The sequence below is a fragment of the Hyla sarda genome, chromosome 8, assembly GCF_029499605.1.
Source record: "Hyla sarda isolate aHylSar1 chromosome 8, aHylSar1.hap1, whole genome shotgun sequence".
Taxonomy (NCBI): domain Eukaryota; kingdom Metazoa; phylum Chordata; class Amphibia; order Anura; family Hylidae; genus Hyla; species Hyla sarda.
The window spans coordinates 126,182,835-126,200,269 of NC_079196.1; the positions used below are offsets into that span (position 1 = coordinate 126,182,835).

Below are 17,435 nucleotides of genomic sequence, written 5' to 3' on the forward strand. Positions count from 1 at the left end.
TAGTGCCTGTGTACCCAACACCATTAACAAGGCAAATTTGTGCAAGGTGATCGTCATATTAGCAACAACAATAAGCACAAAGTAGGGCTCTGCTGGGCCCTGCCAGCCCACTTGTGCCAACAAAAAACACAAAAGATAAACCGCTGCCGCGTTTCTACCACCTGTTCATTAGTGGCGTCATCAGGGAGGTACAAATTTCATATTTTCCCAATTAAATATGATCGCAAAGTATCAAATTATAAAATGACGGCTATAGACTGATAATATGGCATTAACTCCTGTTAGGATAGATATCTGCTGTGGAGGGAAAGACTATCCCTATTTGTCCTGTAGGTAAAAAGTACACAGCCAGGTATCCTGTAGAGAGAGACGATCACCTTGTACAAATTTGCCTTTTTAATGGTGTTGGGTACACAGGCACTATCATTTTTCGCAATTTTAAGGACCCAATAAAAGCTAGGTCTTGGGCACACCCTTGGGCATTTTATAAGTTGTTCATTATTTTTGATCTCTGATGCTGGGTACTAAAACTACTTAAACGTGGTTCCACGCAGAACCTAGTACTCTTTCTCTGCAGTAATATTTATAAAACAAAATATATACATGAAGTGTATATCTAAAACAAAATTCTAAATGTATTTCTTTCAATTCATGGCTTTTGGGCGTGTGCACAGTCCATAATGGCTATGGACACCTATGTCAAAGAACAAACTATTTTTACCTATGTTAGTGTTTATAAAATGTCGTGTTAAGTGAGGCTGCAATCTTAATAAAGCATTAAATGTTTTTTTCCCACTAACTTTCCATTACTTGTCCTACAGTACCATTTGTTTTATTCCAGCACAGCTGTATCCTTATTTTTCTATCACTCTAATTTAGTCATTTTATCACCAGTGTGACTCTCCAAATCTTCCAGTACCTAATGGTCAAAACATGATGTGACTCTGACTTCCTCTGATTACAGGATGACATCATAACCTACCAGATCATCTACTACTAGTTCCTCTGTCTGCCATCTCTCTGACAGTGTTCCTTAACCAGTGTGCCTCCAGCGGTTGCAAAACTAAACCTCCTAGCATGCCCAGGCAGTGAAAGAATGTCCTGACATACTGGGAGTTGGAATTTTGCAACAACTGAAGGCAGACTGGTTGGGAAACACTGCTCTATGGAACAAGGATTTATACACTGCTCACAAAAAATAAAGGGAACACTAAGATTAATACATCCTAGATTTGAATGAATGAACTAATCGTATGAAATACTTTCGTCTTTACATAGTTGAATGTGCTGACAGCAAAATCACACAAAATGTATCAAAGGAAATCAATTGTATCAACCCATGGAAGTCTGGATATGGAGTCACACTCCAAATCAAAGTGGAAAACCACAATACAGACTGATCCAACTTTGATGTAATGTCCTTAAAACAAGTCAAAATGAGGCCAAGTAGTGTGTGTGGCATCCACGTGCCCGTATGACCTGCCTACACGGCCCAGACATGCTCCTGATGAGGTGGCGGATGGTCTCCTGAGGAATGTCCTCCCAGACCTAGACTAAGGCATCCTGGACAGTCTGGGGTGCAACGTTAGTTTGGATGATGGAGGGAGACATGATATCCCAGATGTGCTCAATCGGATTCAGGTCTGGGGAATGGGCGGGCCAGTCCATAGCATCAATGCCTTCCTCTTGCAGGAACTGCTGACACACTCCAGCCACATGAGGTCTAGCATTGTCTTGCATTAGGAGGAACCCGGGGCCAACCGCAACAGCATATGGTCTCACAAGGGGTCTGAGGATCTCATCTCGGTACCTAGTGGCAGTCAGGCTACCTCTGGCAAGCACATGGAGGGCTGTACGGCCCCACAAAAAAATGCCACACCACACCATTACTGACCCACCGCCAAACTGGTCATGCTAGAGGGTGTTGCAGGAAGCAGAATATTCTCCACGGCGTCTCCAGACTTTATCACGTCTGTCACATGTGCTCAGTGTGAACCTGCTTTAATCTCTGAAGAGCACAGGGTGCCAGTGGTGAATTTGCCAATCTTGGTGTTTTCTGGCAAATGCCAAACGTCCTGCACGGAGTTGGGCTGTAAGCACAACCCCCACATGTGGACGTCAGGCCCTCACCCCCCCCCCCCCCTCATGGAGTCTTCTGGTTTTGGTTTCTGGCCAGTTGAGTGAACACATGCACATTTATGGCCTGCTGGAGGTCATTTTGCAGGGCTCTGGTAGTGCTGCACCTGCTCCATCCATGCCTGATGAAGCTGGTTATCCAGCGAAACGCGTTGCATGCCGGGTAAATAAACCATTTTACCTTTGAAGTCTTGTGCGCTGCCTCTATCCTGGGCTGTTCCTTGGAGGGATCCGTTCAATTGCTTCGCCTGTGTGTCCAGGAGCAGCTGCCGTTCTTCGCCCGTTGCAGGGTTACTTCACGCCTTCACCATAGTTGTACTTGGTCGCAGTACAACTATACTTGGTGAGCAAGTTTTCTTGTTTGTTCATATTCTCTTTGCATTACGGTATCACACTAGGAGCGCTCTCCTTGTTTTTTACATTGCTCCTTGCACAAAGGCATAGGTAGAGGTCCTTCTGCTCGGTTGTTGCCCTCCTACGGTCTCTTCCACGTTTCCTGATGTACTGGCCTGTCTCCTGGTTTCGCTTCCATGCTCTGGACACTACGCTAACAGACACAGCAAACCTTCTTGCCACAGCTCACATTGATGTGCCATCCTGGATGAGCTGCACTACCTGAGCCACTTGTGTGGGTTGTAGACTCTGTCTCATGCTACCATTAGAGTGAAAGCACCGCCAACATTCAAAAATGACCAAAACATCAGCCAGGAAGCATAGGAACTGAGAAGTGGTCTGTGGTCCCCACCTGCAGAACCACTCCTTTATTGGGGGTGTCTTGCTAATTGCCTATAATTTTTACCTGTTGTCTGTTCTATTTGCACAACAGCATATGAAATTGATTGTCAATCAGTGTTGCTTCCTGAGTGGACAGTGTGATTTCAAAAAAGTGTGATTGACTTGGAGTTACATTGTGTTGTTTAAGTGTTCCCTCTATTTTTTTGAGCAGTGTAGCAGATACACACCTCCCCAAAGGCCGTGTTCACAAATTGCATTTGTTGTTTTTTTTCAGTTTTTCCTGTTAGTTTCCCCAAATCATGCAAATATGGAGATTGTGCACAATTGTGCAATATATGGTAAAACATGTCATTTTTACCATGATTTTGGAAAATCACTGCAAAAAAAGCTAAAATTTGGAAAAAACTTGGAAAAAATCTGTAAAAGTTCTACGTGTAAACACTGTCTAAAGATGTCAAATCTTAATAAAACATCAGTTGTGATTATTGCTCAAATCCCTTTCTCCTCATGGCGCTATTTCTCTAAAAATACACACTTTGAGTAAAACAAATGCATTATGAGTCTAATCAGTTTACCTGGGTGATCTCCAGCACTAGCAGCTGATGAGATGACCAGATGCAATAATCAAACACTCCAGCCTTGCATTAGGCTAGGATTCTACTGAGGTTTTTCATGCAAAACACCAATAAAAACACCCATTTTGTCAAGTCAATACTGAATTGAAAAATGCCATATCCACTTGGCGTTTTTCAGTTTGGAGTTTTTTTTAGTCCTTTATGCGTCTTTCAGCTCTTTTTGGCTCCTGGGAGTAAAAGAATGCCAAGAAAAACACCATGTAGGTTTTAATTTTGGCGTTTTTGCCGGCGGTTTAAATTCTTTTTTGGACTTTAGAGATCAAAAAGTGATGGAGATACCCTTTTTAATAAAATTTCGTAGGGTACCATTAAAAAAAATTATAAAAAAGATACAGATGGACAAAATTATAATTACATTTTTTTTTCTAACAACATTTTTATACATTTTTAAACAGGGATCAATTTATGCAGGGAACTAAAAATTTTGCCAACAATAAAAAATGTTTAGAAAGGGGCCATTTAAATGTAAAAATAATAATAATTTGTTCTAATTAATTTTGTTAAACTTTTTATTAATAATGTTTTTAATAATGTGTTGAATAAAGTGTGTTTATATTTTTAACTTTTTTCACTTTTTTTCTTAATTTAAAAACATTTTTTTATGTAGTACTACTACTCCCAGCATGGAACAGTGTGTTCCATGATGGGAGAAGTAGTACATGTACTAATTAACAAATCGCCCCGGGTGTCACTTCTGACACCCGTTGCAATCCTCCTGTATAATGTATAGATGCGGGCAGCGGGGCACTCTTCTATGGTCCCCTGCACTGCTGTATATATACACCTATTCATATTCACCGCAGAGAGCTGTGATTTGCCAGATGGTTCCAACCAATCACCACTCTCTGTGGGAAATATGAATAAGTGTATATATACAGTAGACCATAGAAGCTCCTCCGCCCGCCCGCATCTATACTTTATACAGGAGGATCACAGTGGGTGTCAGGAGTGACACCCGCTGTGATCTTTTCCTTAACTGCAGGTACTACTGCTCCCAACATGGAGCACACTCTGCTCCATGCTGGGAGCTGTAGTACCTGCATTAATAGACAGATCGCAACAGATGTCAGAAGTGACACTCGCTGCGATCAATTAATGCAGATACTATAGCTCCCAGCATGGAGCAGAGTGTGCTCCATGTTGGGAGCAGTAGTAGCTGCAGTTAAGGACAGATCACAGCGGGTGTCACTCCTAACACCCGATGCGATCATCCTATCTATTGCAGAGATTCGGAGCGGCTCTCTACAGCGCTCGCGTCTCTGTACTATACTCTGGCCAGCCAGTGATATGATTAAAATTCACCTCACTCTTTCATATTTCCCACCTTCCAGCCAATCACCACTCTGGGCAGAAAATATGAATCAGTGAGGTGAATTTCTATTCACATCACTGGCCGGCCTGGAGTACAGAGCAGAGATGCGAGCGCTATATAGAGCCTCTCCGCATCTATGCAATAGATAGGACAATCACATTGGGTGTCAGGAGTGACACCCGGTGTGATCTGTCTATTAGTACAGGCACTACTACTACCATCATGGAATAGTCTGTCCCATGCTGGGAGTAGTAGTAATGCCTAAAAAATTTTCAAAATTGACAAAAAAAATAAATTTGAAAAAACAAAAACAAAAACACACACACACACTTTATTAAACACATTATTAAAATACATTACTAATTAATATTTTAAAGAAATTTATTATAAAAAATATATTGTTTTTACATTTAAATGGCCCCTTTCTACATTTTTTATTATTGTCAGCTACATTTTTAGTTCCCTGCCCGCCCACATAAATTGATCCCTGTTTAAAAATTAATAAAAAATGTTGTTATAAAAATATAAATTTTGTTAAATACAATGTTTTTCTGGTGTTTTTAAGACTAAAAAACCGCAAGACAAAAACCTTAGTGAAATACCAGCCTTACAGAAGCCACATCATTGTGCATTTGTAAGTCAAAATGAAGCCTATCCCATTCCTTTCAAATGAGAAAAAAGAGGTAATAAAAAGGCATACAAACAAAAACTTCCACATTGTTCTCTAAAAATAACCTATGCTGCACTACATGAGCAAAAGTAAAATAGAAAATCCCAGAATGCTTCTTTGATTTGCTGTTTGCAACTTGGTCCTAGTTTTAGATTTTTATATTTAGATGTGTTCCACCCAGTAATACAGTTGTTTACTCTTACCTTTCTTTGATTTTAGTTTTTATACAATCAACATGATTGCAAAATCCTTAACAGGCTGCTGTCACATCACAGCCACTGGGTGGCCACACCTAGACACATTTAGCATATACATCCCCCGACTGAAGCTGTGTTCAAATGGCGGAAATTCTGCTATTCTGCTAAAATTTTTCCAGTTTTGCTGAATTTGAGAAGACTTTAAATGCAGATTCTGTGTGAACAAAACACAGAATTCTGCCAAAATTCAAAGCCCCATTGGCTGGGTTTACACTTGTGAAGCTTTGAAAAGTTCTGCTCGGAGATTATGAGCGTGGCCAGTGCCAAATCAGAAGGCGGTAGGACGGCGCAGACATTGCTTTCTTTCACCATAGACGGCAATGTCTGTGGAGCGGATTCTACTAGAACATTGAGCAGGTTCAATGTTCTGGCAGAATTTTTTGATAAGAATTTTCTGTCAAAAATTTTGCAGTGTGAATGGGTTCAAGAAAAACACATTCACCTGCATGTTAAGCTTCATGAGCAGAATTCCAGTCATAAATTCTGTAGTGTGAACTTGACCATTGACTTCAATAGGATTCCACATGGAATTTTGCTAAATTTAATGACAGGTCTTATATTTTTGCAGAATCCAGAAAGCAGAATTTCCGCAGCAGAAATTCTATTGTGTGAATGTGACAGCAGAATCCTCATTCAGTTCACTGTGCAGTAAATTTTTCTGAATTTCCAAGCAGAATTTTTTGGGCAGAATTCTACATGGAAATTCTTCCATGAGTTCAATTCACATTACTCAGAGCCTAAGTATTGCAAATTGAACATTTTTTTTAATAAAGACTTTTAATTTTGCATTTACAAAGGTAATGTATTGAACTAAAAACAGTGTCCAAAAATGTCCTTGAATCGTAGAACATTAGAATTAACTGTGACGTTTATGTCTTATGTGTTTGACTAGACAGAGCTATGTTTAAAATTTAATTTTAAAGAAGTATACAAAGGTATATATCTTTATTAAAAAGTAAGTAAATAAATTCCTTTAAAGGGAATCTGACAGCATTACTCGCACCAACCTAAATATACAGGTTTATAGTATAGGTAAGACTGATTAAAATGCACTATGCCTGAAAAAAATCTGTTAAGCCTTTCCTAAACAAGCTGTATTTTCCTTAAACTGTATGCAATTTTTTTCATTTTCTGAACAATAGAGGCGGTCTCCAGCCTTCTGATCAATACTCAAGCATTAATAGTTGAGATGCCTCCGCTGCTCAGAAAAATAAATTAGCATATAAGAAAATAATGCTTCTCAGCCTTTTGGCTAATATCAAGTGTAGCATATGTTCTTTTCTGTTGTTGGACCACTGGTGAGGATGGATTGTTGCATGGAGGAGCAGGTGTACCTGGGTGCTCCGAGGCTGGTGCCACGTAACCAGCTCAACGGCTGCCCTGATGTGACTTGTTTCCTCCGTGTCTGGTCATTGGGCCAGGGGGTGTAGAGCCGAGGTACTTTTGTGCCTTAGGTGAACCTGAGGTGTCAAAACTCCGGCCTGGAGGGAAAGGGTTGATTTGTTAGATGCCGCTCTACTTTTGGAGAGGGGCTTGCGATGGACCACATCCTTGTGCACATTTTTTTAGTGTGACACACTTGCACTTTCTCTTGCACTTGGGTGATAGAGAGCACATTCCACATTCCTAAAAAATACAAATTGCTTAGGAACAGCTGAAGGGACTTATTTTCCAGGTCAGGTGCATTTTGTTCAGCTTCACCCGCATTATTGTCCTATATAGTTAGGTTAGTGTGGGTGATGATTCTGTCAGATTTCCTTTAAAACATTGAAACCACTATAAACTGAATTCAAAAGAAAGCTTTGTTTGTCCTGACAAAGATCTGGATCAAAAGTACTTAGCCCTAAGCTATGACCTTGTAAACCTTCCATGAGTGTATAGTGAAGAGTAATCCTGTTGATCAAAGCTATATAATTGAACAAATAATAAGTGAGGTTCTTATTGTTCCATTTATCATTCTTTCCATAAAGTAATTGTCCTATCTTACTCACTCTACAGTATGGGATTCTCCCAAGCATTGAGAACACATGTATTTATTTCCTGTCGCCAACATATTCCACAGCAATGTACAGAAATTATAACTACCCATGTCAGTCTTTGTTCCTACATAAAAACTCTCTATAAATGTAGGTCTTTGCTGGATCTGAATTTAGATTAATTGTATAAAGTTGCTGATGCATGTAAATAAGAAATATTAGGAGTAATGAACTACTTTCTAGCACAGGTCTAACTGACAGAAAAACATGCAGTGCGGCCCAAAACTAGTCAAATGATTTCTCCTAAAACATTTTACATATGGCTAGATACATATATCATGATGGGCTACAATCTCTGTTTCCTGTGAAGAATCCAACAGTCAAGGAACTGTGACTACTTTTACCACCATGTTGTAGCCACATAATGTATAGCTCCAGTGCTTAGATATATAATCTATGGGTTTTATCAAAACCATATTTGATAGCAACAAGTGGGCTACGAGGAACATTTCTAATTGTATGGAGCAAGAAAACACTTCACAATTGTAAATGTTGGCAAATGCAACTTTTAAAACTGTTATATGAAACAATGTCCTAAGTGTCCTAAACTTTTGTTCTTTCCATTTTTACTTTTGCAGCTATCGACGGAGCATGTACACATTTTGGACAAGTTTATGCTGACAGGGATGTCTGGAAACCAGAACCATGCCAAATCTGTGTTTGTGACACTGGATCTGTGCTGTGCGATGATATTCTCTGTGATGACGGCGAGTTAGAATGTGAAAACTCAGAGATTCCATTTGGAGAATGTTGCCCAATCTGTCCAACTCCACCAAGTGTATGTATACCTTCAAAATAAAGTCAATGCCAACTGATTTACTGAAAAAGTTTAATTTATATTGCTACAAGTATTGCAATATCTATGTACAGTACAAAAGCACAGTGTAATGAAAAAGAGTTGTGTTAGTCAAAACAAATGGTCTACTTTTTACCAGGCTTATTAAAGAGACCCAATGTGAGGCCATTTCAGAAACTGATTATTTTTTCTAATACTGGATAACCCCCATTAAAGGGGTAATCCGTGCAGAATTATTTTTTGTAACTATACAAAAAGTGGTGAAAAACAAACACAAAAAACATACATTTACCTTGCTCAATCCCTTGCCATTCCTGGTATCAGAAACATACACACATTACAATATCATTTTCTGGACAATGTAATAATGGAATACTTTCTTATTAAAGGGGGTTTTTTTTTCGCCGCCAACAACACTCATCCCTTATGCATATTATAGGGAATGAGTGTCTGATCTTGAGAATGTGCTGATCACAAGAATGCTGCAGCCATTGGGTGTGCCCATTGCTCAAATTAATTCTATGGTAACCAGATAGGAAGAAAGGCAAAAGCATGCATCATTTGTCATCAGTTGTGCAGCATCCGCCAAATATTGCTTCTGGATGCTGGACGGGGGACTGCAGCAAGCTGCGTTTCCCTGTCCGGTCCCATCTGGCAAATTGAGATGCCGGATGATTGTAAACTGTCCCATTCAAACGAATGGGATCAGTTGTACCATCAGTTTCCCCTTTGATGCACACCAGAGGGTAGCATTGCCGGACAACTGATGTATGTGAAGGAGGACTTACACAGTACAACATTCCAGGAAGGATAACTATTTACTAAAGTAGACATTGCATATCAAGTAGCCATTGCTTGTGTATGGCCAGCTTGTATCTCACGTACATGTGTTTACATCACCACATTTTATTGTTATATTTTACATGGAACTTTAGATATTAAGATTTACAGCAATTATAGTAGTATATTTGTTGATTGGGCATTTTATTTTTATTTAGCCTACCCCAAATGGCGGTGGATCAAAAGGAACAAAGGGAGATCGTGGACCCAAAGGTGACCCCGTAAGTATATGACAAACATTGACATGTTCATGCTGATATTGCTTATATGTAATTTACAAAATTTTCTAATACTGTATCCTGAATAATAAAAAGAACTGCAACAAAATAAAAACTAGAAAAAAGTTTGCATAGTATTACTTATTCCAATATAAACAAAGCACTTACTGATCGTCTGCAATTTTTTTTTATTGATAAACTTACATTTTTTTCTATTTTTAGGAGACAGCACATATTACTTTGTTTCAAATTTGTTAAAAATATTGACATTTCTTATCCTGGCTGTGTGAATTTTGAATTGCAAGACTTTCATTCAGCAAGGCTTTTTTAAATGGAATTTATTCTTAAAAAATTATTAATAAAGAGAAAACAATTCACTACAAAGCAAATACATGGTTTTTAAAGATTTTTTTCCAAGTAAATAGTGACAAAAATAGTAAACACCCCTGATTATACATTCATTGCCTTGCATCATTTTGTTTACCTAGAATAGTGTAGATGTTTCTATGATACACTAAAGTTAGAGTTATAATACAAACATTTGCATCATCATGTTGTACATCAGGTCTTGTGCTCAGCAAAATATCATAGCTCTATAGTAATGGTATCAATAGTGGTCGTATTGTACCATATGAATCCAAAAGAAAAAAAACATACCTGGATCTCTTTCATGTGGAAAGACAGTTCATGTTAGTCTGGACTGGAGCGCGTATCATGTGAAATAAAGCCTGTATGTATTTTGCCAATATACACCTCCCTAAGGTATTTGGTACATCACTTTATGTCAGATGCACTTGTTGGTGTGGGATTTGTAAATTTGCTTTTCAAAGATTTGAATAAAGGTTAAGCTTTTCCTTCAAAGGTTAACCATTTCTGGTACTGAATTCTCCTTACATTCTGCTTGGTTGTTCAGAAGACCTGAGCAGTTTGTGTTCTGTGAGTACACACTCCATCATTTGCAGCATTGGTTTTTGGAAAGAACATTTCTGGAATACAATCCCATATGGAGAAGTATACAAGGGTACACAGACCTATGTGGAGTCACGGGACTCTGTGAGCTTCCATACAGACTGTATCCACATGGTTCTAATATGTGCATGAGGCTTAAAGGGGTACTCAGGCCCTGAGACATCTAATCCCCTATCCAAAGGATAAGGGATAAGATGTCTCACCGCGGGGGTCCTGCCGCTGGGAACCCCCACAATCTTGTATTCGCCACCCACCTGTTTGAGCTGCACAACCACGGTGCGGGGGGTGACATCACATGGGGCGGAGTCATGACATCATGATACTCCGGCCCCGTGGTCACCACCCGGCTGTTCCAGAGCTGGCACCGTGGCATGCAGCTCAAACAGGTGGGTGGCGAGATTGTGGGGGTCCCCAGCGGCGGGAGCCCCGAGGTGAGACATCTTATCCTCTATCCTTTGGATAGGGGATAAGATGTGTCAGGGCCGGAGTACCCCTTTAAGTTGGCACAAGATTTATGCCCCCTTTAGTATAAATAACAAATGCACAACTATACCTCAGTTTTCAGAAGCAAAATACTGAAAACAACTGAATAAAATTTGTTTCCTTACAATGTTTAAAATTAGTTTTTCCTTTTTACCTTGTCATTAAGGCTTTCCAAAAATAAGGAATATCCATCACAAACCTAAACAAACAACACTAAAATGTATAGATATACTGTATATCCAAAACAGAAGGTTAGGTGATTAAGCCTCAGTTAAAACAGCTAATACTTATATAAAACATACTGATATAGCCAATAAGGAGCTTGTGTCCTCTGACGCCCCGCTATGCATTGATTTTACCTGTACTGTGAAAATAAAGAAGCCTGTACCTGATCACCAAAATGTGAGTGCCCCCGCATCGTCTTTTTTCTGGCTTATATAAAACATACTGATATAGCCAATAAGGAGCTTGTGATATAATGGTGGCTTTCTGAACTACCACGTTCTTGATCACCATACCTTGTGATTTGAATGTCCTCCTAGATTCCCTTCCAATTGCTGCCCCTGCATTTCCTGCAAGCTGGTTAAGAAATGTCATATTCGCCTATAGCCTGTGAGCAAGAATGATAATTAACCAGTAGAAATCATTAAAGCGTACCTCTCATATCACAGAAGAAAAAATAATGCTTACATATGTTACTCTCTAGGTCATACAAATTCTTTAGATACTTTTCATGTGTCTAGCTTCTGTATTTGGCCCAAAAATCCCTCTGTTCTGCTGCTCACCCATTCTGACATCCACTGCTCATAAAGGAGCATGTCAGAGGCAAGCACAGAGCCCACCCTCACTCACCAGGCATTCACTTCTGCCCTGAGTCTGCTGTGCTGCACTAAGTCTCTTTATACAATCGCTTCAGGCTGCTCTGTAACTCCTTCCTCTCTGTTTTCAGACAGGAGTCTGAGAAACAGGAAAGAAGTGAGCGCATAGGAGTGCTAGTCCCACCTTACTTCATGGACTTTGTCCCAGCCTGTTCTTCAGCTGGGACAAAGATAATGCTGCAATCAAAGTTTTGATTATGACAGTAAATTTAAAGTAATTTTATCCACTGGAATGGCAGTCAAAGATCGCTTTATTTCTGCTATTACTTAAACAGAAGATTAAATGATTAAATACTCATGACACCACAAGCTAACCAATTTATCACAGTAAACCCAATTTTATTAACACCAATCTAACATGTTTCTGTGTGAAATATTCAACCACAGTTCATCAGTAATATAGTGTGTAGAACACATGTCCTAGACTACAAAAATACAAACTGATTGTGGATATTAGAAAATACATTCATATCTGATGTCTAAAAAGAGAACATTTTAAAATATGTGCCACTAAAGAGCCACATATTTGGCCAAAAAAAAACCTATCCTATTGTGTCACAGTAGTATAAAAATGCCACTATACATTCCAGGATATGTATATATTTAATGGTAGATGGAGCATCTAATTTACTAAAACAACACTAAAAAACATAAAAACATGACTGTGCGCCCCTATGGCCATAATAGATGCATACTTTTGCACTTGGACTGTTTAATCAAAATTATATGCCCGATTTTTGTGCTATGGTAATTGTTGTCAAAAGGCTATAAATGCAGAATTTTTTGTCGGTTTTCAAACATTAAAGTAAAGTGGTTTTGGTAAAAAATAAAAATAAAAAAAATAAAGGGTAGGAAAGAATAAGGTAAAACTTCTAAGTAAAAATGTTTTATTGTCCCTGGCAGTAAGGATGTTTGTGCCAGGCCCTGAACCAGCACTTTTTGTTAGATAGTTTTTGGACCTCTTTCCCTCTTTTTTTTTTTTAAGCATAAAGATCCATAAAAATCCACTAATGCAGTGTTTTTCTTAATAATCTGTTGGTAATCACAGGTAACATGTTTTTACAAATAGTCATGCATGTGGTCTTAACTGTTATATTAACTTAAACAAAACAGCTTAAAAGTACTTTTATACACTCCTAGTTAATCTAACATTTAGAGTTCTTAGGCAGTATTTGATACACATGTCTAAAAGTGACACAACATCTTTGTTTTCACAGATTTTTCCTTGAGTATACCACAAAATCAAAAAATGCCCCACCTGACAATGAGACATAGTTTGCCCTGATAGAACAAATGCAGCTTACTTTCTGCAGTGTGCTTTATGGACACTGCTTTGGCAAATTACAGAAATGGAGCGATTGTACTCTCTATATGGGCTGTTAAATACACAATGAAACACATTATTCCTCATACTGATCTGCTCCTCACAGCTACTCTCCCCAAAATGGCTACTGCAGCTGTGTGCATAGGCTTTTCTGGTGCTTCTTACCCACCCGTATAGTGCCTCTTAATTGACAGGGAGCTTTATGTAAGGCATTATTGGCTTCCCTGAGGTCAGGTGACCATTCCGCCTTCTTGCAAGGCAATTGACTAACCTGAAGTCATGTGATCCTTTCTACCACTTGCAAGGTATTCTGGGCTACCCTGTGGTTATGTGTCCCTCTTTTCTTCTCCTTATTCTTGAATGGCACTGATATCATTTTACTAGGTTTGGCTAAAGCGATCTTGCTAAAGTTCGTCTTCGCAATAGCATATATGACATACATTTATCGCATGCAGGATATGTTATACATATTATGGAGAAACAAAACAAAACATAAATCTAAAAAAGCAACTGCCTTCTGTGTTCAAGACAGATGCTATTAAAATAGAGACTCCACATACATTTTAAATGCTAAAAGCCTCAAATGCAATAGATACAGAACATGCATGTGTGAGACCACAACTATGATTGAATTAAAACCACACTACTGATGCCAGGCTATCTTGTCAGTAGTGGCAATTCAGTTACCTGTGAAATGAGTGGATCCACGGCCAGACATGCTGGCCGCGGGCGCACTCCTAACTATAGCCGTCACGGGCAGCACCGTAGCTCACGTGTCGGGCTGCGGCCGCACTCTCCCGGCCAGCGGACATTAACCCTGCTGCATTCCTGCCTCTTCCACTCTTTCTCACTGCGGGGGTGCACGTACCCGCTTCTTAGGTCGCGCACGTCGGCTCTCTGAAATTTAAAGGGTCAGCGCACCGCTAATTGGGTTCTGTCGGGCGCTGACCCTATAAGATTTCCTTACTTCCCCTTGACCCCTGCCGGATCTTGCCTGTGCCTTAGAGAAAGCGTTTCCAAGTACTTTCTGCCTTACTGTGTACCAGTACCTTTTGCTTTGTTTCCTGACCTTTGTACCTTGCTGCCAGCCGTGACCTATTTGCCATTCCCTGTCTCCGAGTCTGCCTCACGATTCTGTACCACGCCTTATCTTGGCCGCCACTGTGGGCAAGTCGCACCAGGGGTAGTAACCTGGGAGTTTGCTTGCTGCAGCAAGTCCATCCCGCTTTACGGCGGGCTCTGGTGAAAACAAGCAGCTGTTAGACTCCGCTCCCTGGTGCGACTTTCATCATCTCCCACAGTGGTACAGCGGATCCACTAATCCTGTTGTTACAACCTGCATTTTCCCATGTTACAAGGCCGGCAAGATGTTAGCATCATATACTAAGTTCAAGCTGTTATTGGGTGCCTATGTGTGGATGCAGACAAATATCTACTTGCATGTTAAATAATTGTATAATCAGTAATGAGCTTACAGTTAAAACAGTGACTACACATAGAGTAGCTGTACAAAAGCAACCAGTTTGAGACATTATATAGAGCCCAGACTATACTAAAACTTACTACTAAAATATACAATATGCTTTAGATGCATTAAATATGTTATCTTTATTCTCTGTAGGGCACTCCTGGCATTCCTGGCCGAAACGGTGACAACGGAAATCCAGGTATGCCAGGTTCACCTGGTCTTCCTGGTCCCCCTGGAATTTGCGAAGGTTGCGGAGGTGGCTCAGCGACTGGTGGAGATGTGGTAAACAGATTTTTTTTTTTATTAATCAATAAGCTTCTGTTAATTTTTTAAGTAAAAATTTAAGTTTCCAGACTATGTGGCAAAATCTGTGTTATTTGACAGGAATTATACTGCTCCATGCAGTGCTGTTATTTCTGTTAAACCAATCGTCATCACATTGGAACCTGATGGACTCCATTAAACTACATATAGTGAAATCCATTGTATGACATATTTGGCACTGCTTTGGGGTTTCTAGTATAAACTATAATACATATTGTATACTATATACTATTGATACATGGTTAGGGTAGGCTAGGAGGCCTGAATGATGTCACTACGGAGACTGTATTCTTGGGTAAAATTTACTTTTAGAGCAGTTATTAAAAGAAAATTATGAAGTTACTAAGTACCTGCTGCTATATATTGTATTTTATACAAGACAAATAGTTTACAATTAGTTTATAATTATGAAAAAATCATGTAACAGCAGTATGGTAATAAAATAGATAGATATAGATTGCAAGATCCTGGGATCTAATTTAAGCAAGGCAAACATCTGCATGCAGTTTGTATATTCTTTTTCCTTTTGTGTGCATTTTCTCCAACACTCCAGATCATCTTTCTATTAAATTTGGCTAATATGTGTGTAAAAAAGAGAAATATAGGAAAATTAGATTGAGTGACTGTAGTCTCTGTAGTGTTGCACTGTGGAGTATGTTAGCACTATAAAATCATCAGAGAAAAGAGAAAGATAATTGTTTTGTTTTTCATTTTTGCAGAACTATCGTCCTCAGTATGATTCCAAATCTGGATATGACTACAAATCTGGCTCAGGTCAACTTGGGGGTCAAATGATGCTTGTAAGACAATTTTTTTTTCTAGAAACTGAATCCTAAATTTATTTATAGCATATTGGAACATAGCAAAACAATCCACAAACAAACCTTTAAAATACCTATATGCATGTAAACGGTCATCAGGTGATGCCAACATAGATCAGAAGATCAGTTGTGCTCCAACTGTTTCAGAATCATTTCGGCCCTTTTTTTATGATGGACTGACCCTTAACGGGTAGGAGCACAACTGACACAGCCAGATCCTGACTGATCACATTGACTTAAATGAGGGCCGTCAGGAGTCTTGTACTTTACAGGAGTTGAACACCCCAGTTTTTTCAGGGTCTACTCACTAAAGTGGAAAAGGGCTTGTGTATAACCAAGTCTGGTGTTCCATTCAAGCACCTTCCATATTCATTGCATGATGCAGTATAGGGGAGATCTATCAAAACCTGTGCAGAGGAAAAGTGCAGATTAATAAATTACTAAATAATATAAATTTTGAAAAAGGCCTCAGAAAAATAAAAGAAGTAATCTGATTGGTTGCTATGGGGAACTTTTCCTCTGCACTGGTTTTGACAAATCTCCCATGTGTTTATAGAATCTAGTTCCTGAAGCATGGCAATAACATAACATAATTTGTAAAGTTAAAAAAAGATAAGAGTTCAACCCAAACCCTACTATCAGAATAAATCCCTGGATCAACGTTCTATCCCTATACATCTAGTATGAATAACCTCTAATGTTATTCCTCTCTAGAAAAACACCCAGACCCCCCCCCCCCCCCTAAACTTGTTTATGGAGTCAGACATCACAACATCATGTGGCAGAGAGTTCCATAGTCTCACTGCTCTTACAGTAAAGATTCCCTGTCTGTGATGATGGTGAAATCTTCTTTCCTCTAGGCGTAGAGGATGCCCCCTTGTCATGGTGACCGGCCTAGGTATAAAAAGATCACTAAAAAGATCTCTGTACTGTCCATTCATATATTTGTAAATTGTGATTAGTTCGTCCATAAGACGTCTTTTCTCTAAACTAAATAAGACCAAGCTCGATAACCTGTTTTAGTGCTGTAATCCTCCCATACTATCAATTATCTTTGTTGCCCTCCTCTGCACCCTCTCCAGTTCGGCCATGTCCTTTTTATATACAGGTGCCCAGAATTGGACCCACTACTCCATATATGGTCTGACTAGGGTTTAATACAGAGGAAAAACTATGTCCCTCTCTCAAGCCCCTATCTCTTGCTTGATACATCCCATGATTTTGTTTGTCTTGGAAGCTGCTGCTTGGCACTGACTGCTAAAGTAGAGTTTACTGTCCACCAGTACCCCCAAGTCTTTTTCGGTAGAAGTTTGACCTAATGTCTTATTATTTAGCACATAATTGTACATTTTGTTATTATGGCCTAAGTGCATAACCTTACATTTCTCCACCTTAAACTTAATTTGCCATGTCTGTGCCCATGTCTCCAGCTTCCCCCAGATCCCTCTGTAATATTATGTTATCATCTTCTGTGCTAATCACCCTACCCAGTTTTGTGTCATCTGCAAATATAGAAATTCTACTCTGTAATCC

The 17,435-nt window shown here is 39.3% G+C and overlaps 1 protein-coding gene across 1 annotated transcript in view; it reads left to right on the plus strand.

Annotated features, from left to right (window-relative positions):
• The window catches only part of COL3A1 (collagen type III alpha 1 chain), a 110,499-nt gene that overhangs the window by 14,994 nt on the left and 78,070 nt on the right, over positions 1-17,435 (plus strand). The window contains exons 2-5 of the mRNA XM_056535003.1: positions 8,360-8,559; positions 9,576-9,638; positions 14,911-15,039; positions 15,801-15,881. Of these exons, the coding sequence (XP_056390978.1) occupies positions 8,360-8,559; positions 9,576-9,638; positions 14,911-15,039; positions 15,801-15,881 (473 nt within the window). The remainder of the gene's footprint in view (positions 1-8,359; positions 8,560-9,575; positions 9,639-14,910; positions 15,040-15,800; positions 15,882-17,435) is intronic.